The sequence below is a fragment of the Phaenicophaeus curvirostris genome, chromosome 8 (genome assembly GCF_032191515.1).
Source record: "Phaenicophaeus curvirostris isolate KB17595 chromosome 8, BPBGC_Pcur_1.0, whole genome shotgun sequence".
Lineage (NCBI taxonomy): Eukaryota > Metazoa > Chordata > Aves > Cuculiformes > Cuculidae > Phaenicophaeus > Phaenicophaeus curvirostris.
In genome coordinates this window covers 3,208,520-3,227,124 of record NC_091399.1, presented here as the reverse complement: position 1 = coordinate 3,227,124, position 18,605 = coordinate 3,208,520, and the positions used below count along the sequence as shown (strand labels likewise).

At 40.2% G+C, this 18,605-nt stretch overlaps 1 protein-coding gene across 2 annotated transcripts in view; it reads left to right on the top strand.

Moving 5' to 3' along the window:
- SLC44A5 (solute carrier family 44 member 5) overlaps window positions 1-18,176 on the top strand; it is a 95,837-nt gene extending 77,661 nt beyond the window's left edge. For both annotated transcript variants that reach the window (XM_069862112.1, XM_069862113.1), the window contains exons 10-22: window positions 491-603; window positions 1,031-1,162; window positions 3,700-3,799; window positions 6,128-6,220; window positions 7,140-7,227; window positions 8,425-8,687; window positions 9,618-9,712; window positions 10,016-10,119; window positions 11,369-11,442; window positions 12,929-12,999; window positions 14,381-14,469; window positions 15,103-15,187; window positions 16,510-18,176. In XM_069862112.1, the coding sequence (XP_069718213.1) occupies window positions 491-603; window positions 1,031-1,162; window positions 3,700-3,799; window positions 6,128-6,220; window positions 7,140-7,227; window positions 8,425-8,687; window positions 9,618-9,712; window positions 10,016-10,119; window positions 11,369-11,442; window positions 12,929-12,999; window positions 14,381-14,469; window positions 15,103-15,187; window positions 16,510-16,622 (1,420 nt within the window). In that variant the 3' untranslated portion in view covers window positions 16,623-18,176. The remainder of the gene's footprint in view (window positions 1-490; window positions 604-1,030; window positions 1,163-3,699; window positions 3,800-6,127; window positions 6,221-7,139; window positions 7,228-8,424; window positions 8,688-9,617; window positions 9,713-10,015; window positions 10,120-11,368; window positions 11,443-12,928; window positions 13,000-14,380; window positions 14,470-15,102; window positions 15,188-16,509) is intronic.
- Window positions 18,177-18,605: the final 429 nt, after the last annotated feature.

Here is an 18,605-nt window from a genome sequence, read left to right as displayed (position 1 = left end):
TGGTTTTACTCCTATTTCTTTTTCCCTGGGAAAGCTCCTAGAATGTTAGTTTACTAACAGTTTTTCTTTGCAAGTAGGGATTTTTAATGCAGGATATAAACCAGCAACCTCCTTACACACAAGTATTCATCCAATTTAATTTTCAGTACTGTAGACCAGACCATGTCCTGAAAAAGGCAGTGAGTTGTTCAGCTGATGCAAATGACCAAAAAGGCATTGTGTTCTACTGCTCCCATTCAGCCAACCTGAGAACATGGTGTATACAAACATTTCTGGCTCTGCCCTGCAAGATCCTCTTCTGTGAGCTATTCGTTTCTAATAGCAGATAGTAACCATGAGGATGTATTTTGTAAGCAAAATTTCAAAATAGATTTTTACAAAGCATTCTCTTACGTGAGGTGAAGTGACTCTCATTTGGAGTAACAGGCACACGAAAAAGTGAAGATTCTCACACTTGTTTTCCCTGTCTTTCTGTTTCTTGTCTTTCTAGTGGGCTGTTTATTGCAATGGTTGTGAGTCTGCTCTTCCTTGTGTTATTGAGGTTCACGGCCGGGGTTCTCTTCTGGATTTTCATCTTTGGTGTGATTGGAATTATAGGTTATGGTAGGTGTAATCTTCGAGCCTAAGACTATTTTTCCTTATTGCTTAAATTTGGCCAAGGAAAATCTGTAATTACGTCAACTAAATGGTACAAGTGGGAGAATTAATGCTCAGTTTTAGACACAGTTAAGTTAGAAGGGCTTAAATGGCAGTGAAATTTAGTAAGAATCCAGCTGTGCTCATCCAGCTTAGCAGCAGATGTAGTAACCTGAATTATCTACCTACGGTATGCTTAGTCTATTCACTTGTACTGATACGTCTTTCCTACACATGTGATGTTGTAATTGGTTGGTTTCACAGTAATGCACTTTTGGCTTTTGATTACCTGATGTGCTGAGGACAAAATACTTGGCTTGTAAAAGACTTCTTTAAAAAACTTGTCTTTGCTCTCTTCAGAAACAGTCATTTTATACTGATTGTTTTTTAAAAGGCATCTGGCATTGTTACTGGGAGTATGATCATCTTAAAGGAATACCTGGATCTGACCTCACTGTTTACGATATTGGATTCCAGACAGACTTCAGAGTGTACCTGCAACTGAGGCAAACATGGTTAGCATTTAGTAAGTGCCCTTTAAACTTGATATCTATAAATGGATATTCAGGAGAATCATCGCTGTCTTGCTACAGTTTCTGCCTTGTTAAATCTCCACCTACTACATATGTTGCTCAGAGAAGTAAGCAGAATTCTTTCTTTGTATTGTGCAAAAATCTTACTTCTTTGCAAGGAGGCTACTATATTTGTAAGGGGAGATAATGCAATTGCACTAGCAATGAGAGTGAAAAATGCCTGAGTTATTAGCATTCCACTTCCTATGTGTTCAGTCTTCGTAATGGGGAAGTAGAAGGCAATAAGTAAGTGAGTCCTGATGAAGTTGCATAAGGAGGGGTACTTATCTCTCCCAATCTGTTTATTCTCACTCTTTGATGGTCTGAGAAATTAGATTAAGGTCTCCAACCATCCTTGTAGGAGTGTTTGCATTCAGGTTACTGAATTTTCTTGGAAGCTACCCTAAGACTGTGGAATGAACTGTCACAAATTTAATCACCTTTATGTTCAGAAGTGTTTCATTGCCTTCTTATGTAAGGGCAGTGTATTTAAAACAAAACCTTGCTAGAACAAGACAGCCTGTAGCATACGCATCCCTCCCCAGGGAAGGAGGGGTGCAAGAGGGAACAAATACCTTTCAGTTATTACTTGCACTGCTGTTATTGCTTTATTAGAAGGCACACAGACACTAATTGATGATGAATGGAACACCATTCATCACCTCCTCTCCCTACACTGCCTCACCCTATCAATAGCTAAATTAATAGAGCAGTAGTTCACTGCTTAAATCTCCTTTCTCTCGTTTGTGTCTTCATTTAACCCTGTGTTGAATCATTATGCTCAAGAGGCATCTGCTACGTATTGTTGAGGCAGAGCTTTTTAGTATGCTGTCCGTAGATTAGGACTTTATAATATTTTTCCTTGTAGCTCTTTCAGCTTTCCCCCTGCCTTATTCTGAGTAGCCAATGTATAGTTTATCTAGAGGTCAGTGTCACTTTCAGATGAGTAAATTGAGGTACTCAGGAATTAAATTACTTTTCCAAAGTCACCCAGCAAAGCAGTTAAATATCCTTGAAGAAAACATAGGCCTTCTTAGTCCTGGTCTAGAACTCATCATCTACTGATGTTGTTTTCCTTTTTCACAATGTTTGGGACAAGCTGCATTAACTTAACAAAGCTGAACTGGAATGAGACCAACTTTAAAGAAACCTGATTATGTATTCTTTCATGAGGGACCATATAAAAAATAGATTCTGAAATGCACATAAAATCTTTATTTTGGACTAACTCTGTGGCTCTGAGCACCACAGTGGTCACTTGCCATCTGCAGTTCCAAAGGCTAGGGGTACTGATAATACCTGGGTTTGCAGTTTAACATAATCTGTGACTGTCTGTGTCTGGAGTCTGAGACCAGGTCTAGGCTGTGGGACCTGAAGCCAATTCGCATATCCCTTTGCGAACCTCCAGATGAGCCAAAGCTTAGGGCGTCTATCTTCTGTCCTTCCTCTCCTCTGTCCCTTCTGTCTTCCTCTCCCTTCACAAATCTTGGTTTCAGCTGGAGGAAACAGTTCCTACTGTCTGCAACCATCCACAACTGCTGGGCTAATTTAACTGTTGTCTAACTGTCTGAACCACCCAGAATTAATGGATATGTCTCAAAGTCAGAGGAGATGTCCTTCAGCCATTAAAGATTATCACTTCTATGGATGAAGTCCAGAGAATGTTTTTACTTTCTACTGCAGAAATAGGTTTTGAACTGACACAAGCAGAAATCACACTGAAGCAGACTCTTTACACCAGATCTGTGTTATGATTCGTACAGCGCTCAGGAGATGTTCTGGGGCATGGTGCTCTCAGCTCTCAGAGCAAATTTGTATGATTCCAGCAGCACGACTGGAAGGTGAAAACAATTTGTCCCAAATTGCCCTATCTTAGCCTCTCCTTTATTTTTTTTTCACTTCAATGAGGTGAAAGGAGCTTATTCCAGGTTAATACTCAAGCAAATCTATTGATTTAAGTATAGCTAAACGTTAGAATAATATATATCAGAAAAATGCACTCTTCATTAAAAAGTTGACTCTTCATCACCTTTTTATTTATTTTATTATATATAAATACTACAAATTAGCAGCATTAGAGTATAAACACACTGAATGCTTGTTTACAAAAAGTAGAATTTGAAGGATGGGTGAACTGTATCTATGGCTAAATACTACATTCGCATTTAAGTAAATTATTATCTTTGAGAATGATATGTTCCATTTTTCTTGTAAAATTAGAAATGCTAATTTCTAATTACACATTTTACACATTCTGACTAACTCTCTGCATGTGGAAGTTCCCTATGCTAGAACTTACAAAAGTATGAAATGGGATTGAAGATCAGCAGTGCAGTGAGAGAATGAGAAAACTGTTCTAACAGAGAATTTTGTGGAGTTCGTGGACTATAGTGTAAGAGTACAAGGGGGGAAATAACCCCAACAATTCACATAGGCAACATATTGGTTCAATTCTTGATCAATCTAGCTTGCTTTGTTTGTTTGTTTACAGTGATAATCCTTTGTGCTGTTGAGGTCATAATCATATTAATGCTGATCTTCCTGAGGAATCGGATCCGGATTGCTATTGCCCTGTTGAAGGAAGGTAGTAGGTATGTTTGTCTGATTTTAATATATTTTGAATTTTATTAAAAGACCTCTAGCAGGCACTATTCTTGAGCTTCATCTTCCACTACCAGGGGCAGAAAGTTGAAGGTTAAAGTACAACACTGGATTTGTTGAGCCAGACAGGTAGTATAAGTAATGCCTGTTCTCTGTTAATGAGGTCCTGCTTATAAGAGCCTTCTCTTTGCAGTAAGACATTTTGTATCTCTCAGCAACCTGCCTTAGGAGTCCTCAGTGCAAGAAGGTGTATCGGCAGACGCGCCAAGTATGGTACATTGTTAATAGGAGCCTGGGACCTATAGCTGCCAGCTTTGCTCTGGCATTGGGTTGCCTCCAGTGTGACATATTAGAGGTAGAGGACTGGTGGTGTTTTTTGGCTGTGGATTTTGTTTAGGAAATACTGAGTTCTTCTAGCTTCAATCAAACTTTTGTGTGGACATCTGCAGATAGAAATCTGCAGATAGAAAAGGAGACTTCCATGACCAGACATTGTAATACAGTGCAGTCCAAGATACACCTGTTTCCTCTCTTATGCTGCTATGCCGTTAGAGCATTGAAATTAATTTTGGCAGCATTAAATTATGCTCTTTAATTCCTGTTCATTAATATCCAGGAACACTTTTAACACTGCAACATTTTTGTTCACAACCTTGACAGGTAGAAGGATTTCAGAAGGTCTATAAACTTCCTACTGAGAAGTAATAGCATTTTGTCATCTTTCAACGACATCGAAAGGTCACTTGAGGGATATTTTTACTGTCATGCATAATGCATGAGGTTAAGCACTGTATGTAGTTACTGTAAACCTAACAGACCATGCCCTGTATCCAGAAAGATGAAAAATAAGCTTCTAATGACTGGAAATCAATTTACATTTTTCAATACCTTTTAACTACTCTTTCAAAAATATTACAATTATGATGCTAATAACTGACTAGAAATCCATAGTTCGAAACAATTAACAGCTGTTACTCAGTGTGTTGGAGTAACTGCCTGTGGTCTTAGTGGTAACTAAGAGGCCCACCATTAATTGTTGAACACTGCTAATATGTAGGGATTAATTCTCAGACAGCGTAAGGCTGTGTCCTCCTGTGCAGCTCTTAATGGGCTTTTACATTTCTAGACTCAGGTAGAGATTGATGTGTTGCTCTTAACTTCTTGATTGCACATGACATTTTCCTTGCATTTCTCTCAGCATTTACTAGTTTAGCAGCAGGAATCGAACAAGTTTTTCTCCTTTTACATTCTGGAAACTCCTCCTGTAAAACACATACTATCATAAGTGCTACAAGTTGTAGGAGAAATACTGTGGGAAATAATGAGAGACAAAAAGGCTTGTGGTAAGCTTACAGGGTCACTGGAAAGAAAATTTAGAGTTACAGGAAAGGTAGGTGACAGGACTGTAAAGAGAACCAAGCTGTAAGCTTCAGTGGACAAAACACAAGCTCTCTGAAATCACATCCAGTGAGTTACCCAGCCAGAGGTGTTTGCATCTAATAGCTGCAGCCAGCTTACCCAGAGGGGTTGTATGTATTCACTGTCTTCCAGAGTAGTCATCTGTGGCAGACGAGGAGCTGACATGTTCAAATTCCTGCTTGCTAGTCACATTCTAGCCGCAAGAAGTCTAAGTAGAATGTCATCCTCCAAAACATAACCTTGATATTAAAAGGAGCCATCTAAGCTGTCAACAGTGAAAGGCCATTATTCTTTCTGTCTGCCAACAGCCAAAGGCGAGAACCACTCATTTATGGCACATGCAAGGTGCAAGGAAAGTCACGTAGTCACAGGGAGGTGTTAGCCTGTCCTGGCATTCCAAAGACAAGATGAAGTCCCTGCCTCAGAATGGTTAGTACTTAAAGCAGGAAAGGGACTAGGAACAGTCCTCAAATGTAAACTAGCAAGAGATAATTTCAGATGTGTACGAGCTGAAGGAAGAGCATAGGAGCTGAGCAGAGTGAGACAAGAAAATAAAGAGTAATGCCTGCAGCAGTCAGCAAGGAGATGTGATTGAAATGGGTTTGTGACCTGGAAAAAGCTAGATCTGTGAAGCAGTAATGGAGAAGGAGAAAGTGGAAGACAGGCTTGAACGTGGCAAGTGAAAAAAGTCAACTGTAGTGGAGTGGTAAATGTGAAAAAGTGAAGATGTGAAATCATTTGAGGAAAGAACGTGCAGTATTCTGAGATCCTAGCATGAGATTATGCTACTGCTATCAACAAGTAGCTCAAAGTGAAAAGGGTGATGCTAGAAGAGGACTGATAAAAAGCTTGTTTCTTAAATTGTTGCAGCTTACTGATATGTTTTGTTTATTTTATAGGGCTATTGGCTATATAATGTCTACATTGTTCTACCCGGTCGTCACCTTCATACTCATTGCAATTTGTATTTCCTACTGGGCTGTGACAGCTGTGTATCCTTCTGTCTGTGTACCTCTGGAGGGACAGTATTCTGGTCTGCAAGGCCAGATAATTCTCTGCAGTTTCACCCTAACCAAAGCAGCATTAAGAGGGCTATTTGGTCACTTAGAACTTGCTGCGCTGATGCACTCTCCCTCAATTCACATTTCCATGTGATGTGCAAATGGGACAATGAATTTAATTTAATCAGAAAGAACTAGACTAAAATTCAAGTCAAAGCAGGGAAATGATACAAGGCCTTGTGTACTGCATAAGGTTGATTTAAGGGGTAAAAAAGGACCCTCAGCAGAGTGAATATGACCTGTAATGTGCTGCATGTTCTATAGGCCTGGTGTTAATGGTGTCTTCATTAGCTGAGGGGCTCCAGGTGTGTCTCATTCAGAAAAGCATAGGAAAGAGGGAGACAAGATTCAGTGCAGAGTCCTCTCTGAATTGCACAACAGCAACCACTGTCCCTTTGTTCCCAAGACAGCAAGGGTGTGGCAAGGTGTCAGAAAGGGGAAAATTGCTTTTTGAAAACAAGTTGTTCTTTCACATGCAAAGAGAATAAGTTTTTTTCAGTGCAGGATGAAGTTAATTTGTCCTTACGCTCTGTGCCTGCTTCCACCAAAATATGAACTGTTAAAGAACTACTGCATAACCTGCTTTGTCAGAGGTAGATATGCAGGAGAGACAGACTCAACTGTCAAAGTTGTTCCCTTTGCCCTTTCTGGTTAGGGATTATTTCAGCTCTGGGATGGAGTCTTCCTGAGTTCTTTGAGTAATGAGTGTATTCAGTATTGTCTATCCACTCTTCATATACACCTCTGCACAGCAGCAATTGTTCTTTAGAGCTAGTGGGTATGCACCACAGAATCCAAAGTTGCTTAAAGCCTACAGTTCTGTGTCTCCTCCTTAAAATGTTCTGTTCAGTTTTCTGGCTACATCAGGAGAACCTGTGTATAAAGTAATGGCTAATCAAACACTGTGCAAATATGCAAACCTGACTTGTGACCCAGAGGTAAGTGTAACAAATATTTGCCTGCAGTGAGAGCTATACTAATTGTGTTTCTTGGTCACTGTTAAATGCAGTGCTAGTAGAAAATGTGCACATTGTAAGTAATGATTCCTCATGTTAAATCTGAAAATAGTGCTTGTTGTTCAGATAACAATTGTTTGTTCAAAGGAGTTTAGAGACATAAGCCGATTTTTCTGCTAACCTGTCCTATTAGGCAGGTAAATATTAACCATTCTAATTTGCAGTGTGAGAGAAGAAGACACAGAAATACAGGTTTACTTAGAAAGGTGTTCTTGAATTAATGAGGATTCTATTTAATAGTTCTCAAAAGGCAATGGAAGACTTTGAAAACTGTGCCTCAAATGTGCCCAAGGACCAGCCATGCTTTGAAGAAAAGGCTTAGCTTCTCTAGGCAGAGCAATGGCCTTGATGAAGTTCCAGAAATATTTATCTTTTTCTGTTGTTCGTATTCAGTTAAATGTTTTGACTTGACTTTGGGATTGAATTTAAGAATATTTTGAAAACTAGAAAAATTTTTCAGATGTTATATCAGGATTATTTCCAGGTGTTATATTTTCAATGTACTGCTGTGGTCATGTATATGCCAACCAACTCCCCACCCTGCTGATATCTGAACACCAAGAAAGAAAAGGAATAGAAATTGACTGATTTTCTTTCATGCCCAAACTGAGCAAATGCTTGAAATAAACAACAGAAACAGGGAAAAGTAATTAAATGTAGAGACTACTTCAGTTTTAATGCTCTGAGATAGGTAGGGGAAGTTGTGACAGCTGGTATGAAATGCCATAGCTCAGTTGGCTTCAATCCAGCTGTGGTGATGTACCCAAACTACAGAGTTCTCCTCTAGTTTTCAGATGTGGGTTTGTTTTTTTTTTTAGTGTGAGTAGGTTTTTTTTTTTAATTAAGCTGAGGTCTTCAGGGATTTTAAAAGTATATCCCAATTATGTAGGTGTCAGGCATGTGGTGAACAGCTCTGTTTGCTAGCTGCCTAGTTTGAAGTCAGGCTCCTGCATGAAGACCTTAGTATGTATCCTTACATATGTAAGCAGGTTCCGTAGTACTAGAGTGCTAATGAAATATCGAGCAAAATCATATTATTTATATTAAGCTAAACCTTATAGACAGTGTACAAAGAATTTATGGCTTATCATTGTGCTGTTTTTTTTTCTTTCCACACAGACTTTTAACAAAACCAATGTGACTAAATTGTGTCCTGGTGCTCAGTGTACTTTTGCTTTCTATGGAGGAGAAAGCCTTTACCACAAGTACATCTTCATCTTCCAGTTAGCCAATGCCTTTGTCTTTCTCTGGCTGGTGAACTTTGCAATTGCACTGGGTCAGTGTACCCTTGCTGGTGCCTTTGCCTCATATTACTGGGCCTATCGAAAACCAGCTGATATTCCACTGTGGCCACTCTTCTCTTCGTTTGGACGAGCAATACGGTAAGACTGTGGAGCTGGATGTGAGCCTTGTCATGTACCCAACAAGTGCTCTTTTTACATCTGGGGATGTCAGACTTAGAACATCCAATGAAAATCCAGCAATCTATCTCTTGCTCAGACTCCCTGATGCTCCTTAGCCTATGTGCTTCCTCTCACAGCTCTGCCACCAGGCTGAGGAGATAGTCCACCTCCCCACACCTCACACAACTGTTGCCTCTGCTGCCCTCTGTTTTCAGTGCAAGCTGGTGGCACTCCGTGCATCCAGAGACCCGGACAGCTGCGTGTTTTGCTGGGAGCTGAGTCTGAGCTGACATGTCCATTCTGGCAGGTGCAGAGGATGCAGCCTTCCGCCGGGTGGACACCAAGGCTGGGCTCCCTCTCACCTGAGCACAGAGACTGTACCCTCTCTGCTCATTCTCCCCGTGCAAACTGCTGTCAGGAGCTGCTGAGCCCCACCCTTCGGACAAGCCCTGTCCTTGTTTGCACGCTCCTGTTCGCAGTACTCCGGTCCACTGTGCTCCATTTAAACTTCCTGCAGTTGCCTCTGGGACTGCTCCCATGAAGGTACAAAAACATGTGGGTTGAGATAAGCACAGTTTAATAGGTAAAGCAAAGCAAATCAAGGAATTCATTCACCACTTCCCATCAGCAGGCAAGTATTCAGCCATCCCCAGGATTACAGGGCTCCATCATGCATAGCGGTGACTTGGGAAGACAAATTACATAACTCAAAGGTCCCTCCTTCCACCAATGGCTTCATCACTGGTGGATCAGGGTGAAGGTCCATTAGTATCTGTAATTCCCAATAATAGACCTTCCTTCAGTTATAATTTTATTTGTATATATCCACGCACAGACATGCACATACAATGTAGTTGTACGTATACACTTATGCACAAAATAATAGTAATTTATTTTGTTTTGTTTTAGTTACCATACAGGTTCGCTGGCATTTGGAGCCTTAATTCTTGCAGTTGTCCAGCTTATTAGGGTAATACTGGAGTACTTGGATCACAAACTGAAAGGTGAGATTTATGAATCTGCTCTATGTTATTAAGACCGCCTTTGGTACACTTCTTCCTTACTTTCCCAGGATACTTTTTTGGGCACTGAAAAGAGATTAATTCCACATTATTTTTAGCCATTGTAGTTCCATTTGAAGCTGATTTATTCAAATTGAGTCTATGTCCTTGGGAACTTACTGCAAATTTCATACAGGGTGTGGATCTGCTTTTGGGACAATTTAAGGTTTTCTTCTGAATAGATTTCCATGTTCTGAAGACTATTCATCAATTCTGCGTATGATGTGCTTTCTCCTTTTTTGTCAGGTACACAGAACTCCTTCACTAGATTTCTACTCTGCTGCCTCAAATGCTGTTTCTGGTGTTTGGAAAAATTCTTAAAATTTATAAACAGAAATGCCTACATCATGGTATGTGCTGTCTCTGCATGTGGTCTCCCCTATCTGGGACACTAAAATACCCTAGCCACTACTAGCTGGTCAACAGTCAGCAGTACTAGAACCTGCTGAATAAAACATGGGGTTTATGGGAATTTTCAGGAAATGCATGTGGTCCTACCATGAAAAAGTAAGATCTGCTTTTTCCTTCTTCTGCACTCAGTCCTTGTCCATCCTCCTCAGCCCTGAAAGTAAGTGGGAAGTGATGGCATAACTGGTTAACTCCTCCTCTGGTTCAGCAATTGAAATCCTGATTTCAACATGAATATTAGCTTGTTTCGTATTGCATGTTGATGACAGATCTGTTTGGAGGCAGTGGTTGAATAAGGAGGTCAGAAGGCAAGTGGCATCTGTACTTCCTCCTGGAAGTTAAAAGCACAAATTCTAGTAGCGGCAGCAGTGATATTACTCTAAAATAACCCTTCTTAGCTTCCAGAAGAGAAATTACAGGTTTTCACTTAAATGAACATACACAGATTTCAGCCTAGGATGTTCTGACTTGAAACAATTTCAGTGGTTGAATTGTACAGTCACAGACTTACCTCAAAGGAGGTGGCTGTAATGGGTCCATTATAACCCGTGTTCATGCAGCTGGTGTTTCAAATTAATGCTGTCTTGAAGAGGCAGTATTCTTTTTCAGTCTTGTTTACAGTTGGTAAACTGGCTGCATTAAGAGCTGTTCTAGTCTGTCTTACCCTTGTGGATGCTGTTCCAGGAAGGAGTGATATTGTTCCTCAGCAACTTTAGCTGCTTTACTTTATGCTGATGTTAATCCACTGGCTCTGGTACTGGTATTGCTGATTTCTTCTTTAGTGAGAGCAGTGTCAGCTCCAAGGAGGTAGCTACAGGGGTTTGGTCATTTCTGCTCTACCAGTGCCTGTTCCTTTTCACTGACTATAAATCTAGTGTAGGAAAAGAGCCAAATGAGAAGAATCCCTCAGCAAGTACCTTCTTTGCTCTACTCGGCAAACTGGGTCTGCTGTCTGCCGGATTGTAAGTGGTGGCGTGCTCATTACCAGCTGATTTGATGGGGAAAGGTGTTCTGTTCCATCCTGGTGGGAAACATTGAGAGGTAGCAGGTGACCAGAGAAAGTGCTCTATGTTCATCTGAATTTTAAAGCTGCATATCAGAGAGAACTATGCTTTACAGGCAGTGAGATTCTGGCGTAAGAGGAGATATCCTCATTATTTAAAGTACTTAACAGCTGCTATTGTTTTGCAGATTGCCATATATGGTAAGAACTTCTGCACCTCGGCAAAGGAAGCATTCTTTTTGCTCATGCGGAATGTGGTGAGGTAAGGGGCTGTCTTCCAGTCCTTGGAAACATCAAGGTGTCCTGCTATTGCACTCTGAAGGAACGATTCTTCCCTCTCCCATGTGTCCTCCAAAGCTGCTTCTGTCCTCAGACGTGTGCCTCACTTCTAATGCTCAGTGTGTAACAGCAGGCCAGCCAGCACAGTAACCTCTGCAAAGCTGATGTAATCTAATGGTTTTGTTGTAATTGCTCTTTTAAATTCAAAAGCATCCACTAGATTGTAGTAGTGCCTCCAAGAAGCCAATGGAGTCCCTGAGAGGAGATCTACAAAAATAAAGAAATAAGGTTCTCATCACCTCTTGAGTTTCTTAAACTTTGGTCCACTCATTGTGAAAAGAAAAGCAGAAAGACCTAAGTCTTTAGATTCATCCAGGAAGCTTATGGAGTGTCAGAGAGTGGCAGGAAAGAAGAGAGTGCTTTACTTTGAAAACTTATGTCTCCAACAAATCTAGATCTGCCCTAGTGCTGGGAACTCCCCTGGCCCTTTTCCCCACTACCAAGACTGCAACTCCCTATTCTCATCAGTACTTTCCTTCATTGCTCCTGACTCTCTTCCTGTTGTACTGTGAGATCAAAAACTAATTGGAGAATGTTGATGTGATAGCAGGCAATGTACTTGCCAAGCGAGAGACACAGTAAAACTGGTTGGGTGGTTTAAATTATTATGTGAAGGACTGGGAGGACGAGATGGATGGATGGAGAGGCTGAAAGACAGAAAAATGGAAATGGTGCTCAAGAAAGAAGACTATTGGTACTATGGTGTACACTGTACAGTGGTGCCTGTGCAATAGGAAAGACAAGCTGCCTTTGTTTCCTTTTCTGCCATTTCTGATAAGACAGGCTAGCGGGATTTTGAGCAGAAACTCCCTGCTGTTGCTTTTAATGAGGGCAGCAGATTTAGGGTCAGATTTTCTCTCTACCTTCATTTATTCATTTGTGACTGTCTCCCTGCTTTGAGGCCCCCTGCCTTCAGTGTGGTACCGTGATGTCTTTAAATATTTGATTTTACATTTTATGAGGTCATGAAATGTGGCCAGATAGGACCAACTGAGAAGACAACCTGCCAGCAACCTACCAACCACGGCTTTTTGTTTTGTTGTGTGTGCTTTGCCTCTTCTGGGCTGGCTTATCTATGGCCCTTGTAGAAAGCCTGCAATAAAAATATTTTAGTGTTTTGGTTTGGATCTTTTTAACCAGCAAGAACAATAAACAGTCTTCAAGTGCTGCAGCAGTGATGCTGTGCCAAGGCCTGAGTAAGCAAAGGGGTCAGTGCTTTTTGTCTCATGGAATTAGGCTTTAATAAAGCCGATCTCCGTGTTGCATTTCTGCATTGTTCTGTTGTGAGTCTGTGAAACCAGCAGAAGGCAGTTTCTTGGTCATGTTTTGTCAATTATTCATAGAACTAAGGAGAAAGTACCAATGTCTGGTTTCTGATGATTATGTATCATTTGCCTCTTGCTGAACAGAGTGGCAGTTCTGGACAAAGTTACAGACTTCCTTTTGTTCCTCGGGAAGATTCTTGTTGCTGGTGGTGTAGGTAAGCTAATTGAATTTTTCCAAATGTTACATTCTGTTCTCTGTGACCTACAAGTATGCCTGCCGTATTCATATATGCTTAGTTAATGTCTGGAGATTCTCATTGATCTGACTATTTGGGAGGCTGTTCCTGTGGTTCTAGGATTTCCAAGACTGAACTGAAATATATTTTTCTGTTTTTTTCCCCTTTTCTTCCCTCCTGGTGTGCTGTTGACAACATCTTTTCCATAATTGCTTTTACTGCTCTTGCATATATTGCGGATGCAAAGACTTTAGCAGCCAAAACATCATAGTGAGATAAACCCAAATGCACATCCAATAAGTCAAACACAATCAGTTCTTCTTTCATAAGAACTGAACAAAATTGCAGATGAGATTCACCTGGTGGCAGACAGCATGCATACAAGAAGTAGTGCAGGTCTGCAGGAGATGGGCTTGTAGCTCTGCTGTATTCAAGCTCATTGTAGCTATAGTAAAAGAAATGGAATATTTCTAAATATCCTTATAGGGTTTTCTTAGTTATAAGTAAATATAAAAATATATTATTGATGTTTTTCTGTGACAGAAAAGTGACTTTTTTAAAAAAATGAAGCACTTTGAGAACTTCCATTTGGTAGTATTCCCTTATGGATTTTCTAAATTGTCACAGCAGTTTCAAAATATTATTTTACAAAAAACCATATTATGTATTCTGGATACTTTAAAAGATTACTAATTAATTATATTTTATTAAAAAGTTGAAAATTAGTTCCAAGAACAGGTCTAAAATATTTTGTTATTACTGTAGGATTACTTTCAAACTGGGGTAGCAAATTTGATTTGAAAGATATTCTCTTTCTTGAAATAGTGAAATTATTTCATGTCTTCATCCTCTTCAAGAATAAATTCTTTGGGCGATTTCTGTTGTAAATGCATTGATCTGTTCTAAACTTATTGCTGTGCTTATCACTAGCACTGCCATTTCTCCGTTTATTCTGAAACAGTTAAGTATTTCTTCCAGCAATATTATGTAAAGCAGCAGAAATTTTCTCACTTGTTTTTTATTTTAGAAATGATCCATCCAGTGATCTTTGTTATCCCATGTCATTGTCTTGTTTATAGTTATTTATTAATTTTTCTATTAAATTCAGTGAAATCATGAAAAAACCAAATTCATTAAAGTCTTTGTGGGCCTGTGAATATTTTTGTGGTAATTGATTCATTTACATATTTCCTCTGTCAGAATACGGATCCAGCAGATAATTAGTATTGAGTAGCTTATTGTATACAAACTCTTGTGTAAATCAGCTGTGGATCTGTTGTGTGTTTTGTCTCATCCATTCTTTAAGTTTTAGGAAATCAGAGTAAGTATAGGAATCACTGATTTTCTTTGCTTCTTGCAGGTGTTCTGGCGTTCTTTTTCTTCACACAGAGAATACCAATTTTTGCACAGGAAGCTCCGACATTAAATTACTACTGGGTGCCATTGTTGGTAAGGCAACCATCTAATCTCCTGAATGGTGAGGGCAGCTTGAGGTGCAGAGTCTGCTCAGGGTATGGTCTGGTAACAGCTCCTATTGCCATCCTCTCAGTGGTGTATCATCCCCTGAAGGGAGGACTGCTCTGCCACACTCTAGTCAGGCAGAAGTGGCTCTGCGGTGACTCTGCTTCTTCACAAAAATCAGATTTCCCAGCTGCTTTGCTCAGACCTCCTAGAGAGCAAAGGCTGGTGGTGAGGCACCAAAGCCAGCATGGCATCTAATGGAAGGGACTGGTAGTGCATCTTTTTCTCCTTTTGTAGCCACCCTATACTCCAGAACATATCCAGCATGAGTGGTTATTTAGAAAAATCTTGAAGCAGTTCAGAATATTCTTGGCATTGATTCTTTGGGGGTTGAAATGGCTCCAGTTTTACAGCCAGAAAACTAGCAGCTACTGCCTGTTAGGATAGAGAGTCTTTAACCTGTAACCCCTTTTCACAGCAGTAGTGAAGTTCAGTACAATTACAGAGTTGCCATTAAATCTTAGCAAGTTTGCTTAATAGACTAGGCTTCTGACTTATGTTAATGCTGCCACAGTGGTGCCAAACTAAATTTAGGTTTTTATTGTGGTTTTGTTTTTGTAGACGGTCATTATAGGCTCCTACCTAGTTGCACACGGGTTCTTCAGCGTCTATGCAATGTGTGTTGACACGCTTTTCCTCTGCTTTTGTAAGTACCACACTTTTTGACTAAACCTGCAAGCCACGGGAATAGGAATAGAAAACCACCTTATTCATTCCTTACAGAGTTCTGATAACTTGCTAGTAGGCTGTGTGAAAAATGAACTGCTTCTGCTTTTCAGACTGACTCCTTTATGCATTCTTCAGTGCAGAAGTGTTTCAGTATTCAAATTTAATTAGCTAAGTAGTGGAAGGTATCTATATAGTTAATGGAGATATCTGGGTTTTTGTTTTTCAGATGTTCCTTAACTTTTTAGACTAGAGCTACATCCTATTTATCTGGAGTCATGGACTCTGGTTCTAAACAAACATGATCACAGGCAGATATAGCACTAATAACTTTCTGAGAAATAGGCTAACCCATAAATAAAGTAAGAAATAAATGATTACTGTTATTTAGAATGAAATAGCAATTGATCAAATTAATAACATTCAGAAAATTTGTTGGTGCGTGCAAAACTCAACAGATTTTCTTTTCATTTTATTCCAAAGAGACATGGTATATACTGCCATAGAGTTACGTGAAGATTTACTTCCTCTGATCTCATTGCCATTTGTTACAGCTGATGCTCTCTTTTTGGCTCTGCAGATAGAGCTGCCTGCCTCGACAGGGCTGCAGTGACAGTGCTTCACGGCACACTTGCTGCAGATTGCCTGTCAGTGTGAAATTGCTCACTGGTCTGTGACTGCTGCGTGGCGTAAATGCTGGGCTGAACCCAGGCCAATGATGTAGTCATGACGTTTTGTAGGCAAAAAACATAATACGTCTGCCTCATGGTTTTAGATTCATATTCTGGTTTGCTTCCTGTGCTTCCATTCAGTAATGGACAGTAGAAGTTCACTGGTGCACTGCACCAGTTCACTATTGTGCGCATGTGGCATCAGATTTTCAAGAGAACTTTACCTTAGGTAGTGAAAAAAGGTCCAGTTTTAAAAAGTGCTCAAGTCCACAACTCTCTTTGGGGCAAGGTTTCTGGCAAGAAGTAGCTAAAATGCCAGACTTTAGTGGAGGCACGAGTGCTTCAGGAAATTTTCACCTATACTGCCAAACCAAAGAATGGGAAAATTAAAAGGATACATGGCTAGGTGTTTGTGTCGCTGCTCTGTGTAAAACTTATGGTTTGAGAAAATAGAAATCTTATAACGTCCTTCATCAGCTTAACAATACAACTACATTGCCTTGATTGAGATTTTTTTTTAACGTTGAGTCTTTTACTCTCTCCTTTCTTCAATTCTCTGTGTGTGTGTGTGTGTGTGTGTGTGGTTATGCTGCTGTTTGCTCTTTTGGCTGCTTTTGCTATGGAAATTCAGGTGAAGACCTGGAAAGAAATGATGGATCTACAGCAAAACCCTACTTCATGTCAGCTAGCCTTCACCGAATTCTAGGGAAGAAGGAACTAAGTCCTAAGAAGGCAGTGGGATAACAAATACTAAACCTCAACATCAAAACGGTGTCACTTTTAAGCAAAACATGTATAAAGTAGGCAACAGTAAAAACTGTAAATGATGCTTCTGGTTAATGGGTGATTCTTTTTTTCCTTTTGCATATATCTAAAAAAATGAGCAACATTGGTAACATTTAACTAGTTTAAATGCTTAAACTAACAGCTGTGAAAACAAGGCCACGTTTTTAGTTTATAGAGTGCCTATGAAAAGGAAAATGTAAATTTGAAGCTTTTTTAAGTCTATAATGATGTTTTAATAACTTTTGTAACACAAGTTGCTGCCTTAGATGACAGCAGTTTTGATAATGTTTCTTTTTATAAGTGTATATTTGTAAAAGAAATTCAGGCAATTTTTTGAAAGCACTAACGTATAACCTAATTAGCCATAAAAAGATAGTTCGAGTTAACCGGGAGATGGTACTAAATTTGTAAATATGGTGCTATGATTGTATTTTTTTGTACAAGCTGGTTCACAGCTATTTAAACTGTGATTATAAATGCATTAATGATTCCCTACACTGAAAAATGTAGTGATATTTTAATCACATCCACAACTGCATCTTTTAAGAAACGACGGTACCCTGCCGGTCCCAAAGAAGGCAGTCAGAGCAGACTACAGCTGGCGCTGCTTGAAGTGGAGTGTTCTGTGAGTTGTGCTTAAAAGATGACATAACTGCAAGAAGGTCCCACTGCACTTGAAGTGATTTGTGGTTCACACAAATGAGGTTCCATCTGGTACAAGATGGTGAATGTATCATTTTTAGCTGATGTCCGAGAGAGATGCACTTGTGTTAATATCCCCTTATCTCTAATGAGTTTCTGATTGTGTTCTACATTATGAGGAAGTTGAGCTTCACTGAAAGGAAAACCAAATGCAGTCTTTTTTTCCTTAGAAGAAAGTCTGAATTGTACCTGTGCACAAGGAATTCCATTGCCTCTGCCTAGTTCAGAAGGGCTTCTTTAAGGAAATGTTGCAATGACCGTGCAGGTGCTGAGGGCCCAGCGTGCTCTTTCTGTGGGTCTCTAGGCTCTCAGTCACTCACACAGTAAGGTACTAAGACACTGAACTCGAGTCTTCTCATGATACAACATGAATTATTTAGCTACTGAAGGATGCTCCAAAAGATTTAGTTTGCATTTTGATTATTAAATTTGCCTGGTCGTTAGTACAAAATTGGTAGAAAGCACATTAACGTTCTGTTCAGTTTTATGACTTCCCATTAGTAGAACTGTCACTGAGGTCAGTAACAGCTCTGCTCGTGGAAGAAGTCTGACCCTAGAGTACTTCTCAAGCCTGTTACTGCCAGGAGCTGAGATGTAAAGATTCTGGCTTATGAGTTTCATGGATGCCCAAGGACCCAACCATACTGAAGCCTGCCCCTAGTTTTCATGCTCCCACTGTGCTGAATGAGGTATCTCATTACTGTCAGCTTTCCAGGAGTGGCATGTGCCATACCTCAACCAGACCCGTTATGGGACTTCAGCACCTGGAAATACTTTTCTAGCCCCAGGAACCTGTTGTTGTCACAAAGAGGAAGGCAAATTCTTTTCCAGATGATTTAAATGCAAGTTTCTAGGGAAAATTTGCTGATGATCCACATCCAAAAGTGATTTTGCTCTCCAACTTATGGCTACGGTTTGCGGTGCCTGTAATCACTCCAAAAAGCAGAAATACTGCAACAGATCTGGGGGCACTCAGTGCACAAGCAATTGCCACCCATGTGCTTGCAGCCGTGGGCAGGATCTTGAAATCCTGTGAGCTGAGGTGCGAGGGACTGGATCCCCATCCATATTCTCTGTGACCCAGCAGGCAATGTAGCCCTTTCCCCTGAAGCAGAAATGAGTGGTTCGGTTTAGGACTCAAATGATGTAGAAGAAAGGCATGTGGTTTCAAACATATCCACTGACTGTGGGCACCTCCGGTTTTTGCTACCCCCCTTGACATACCCTGGAGTAACCTGG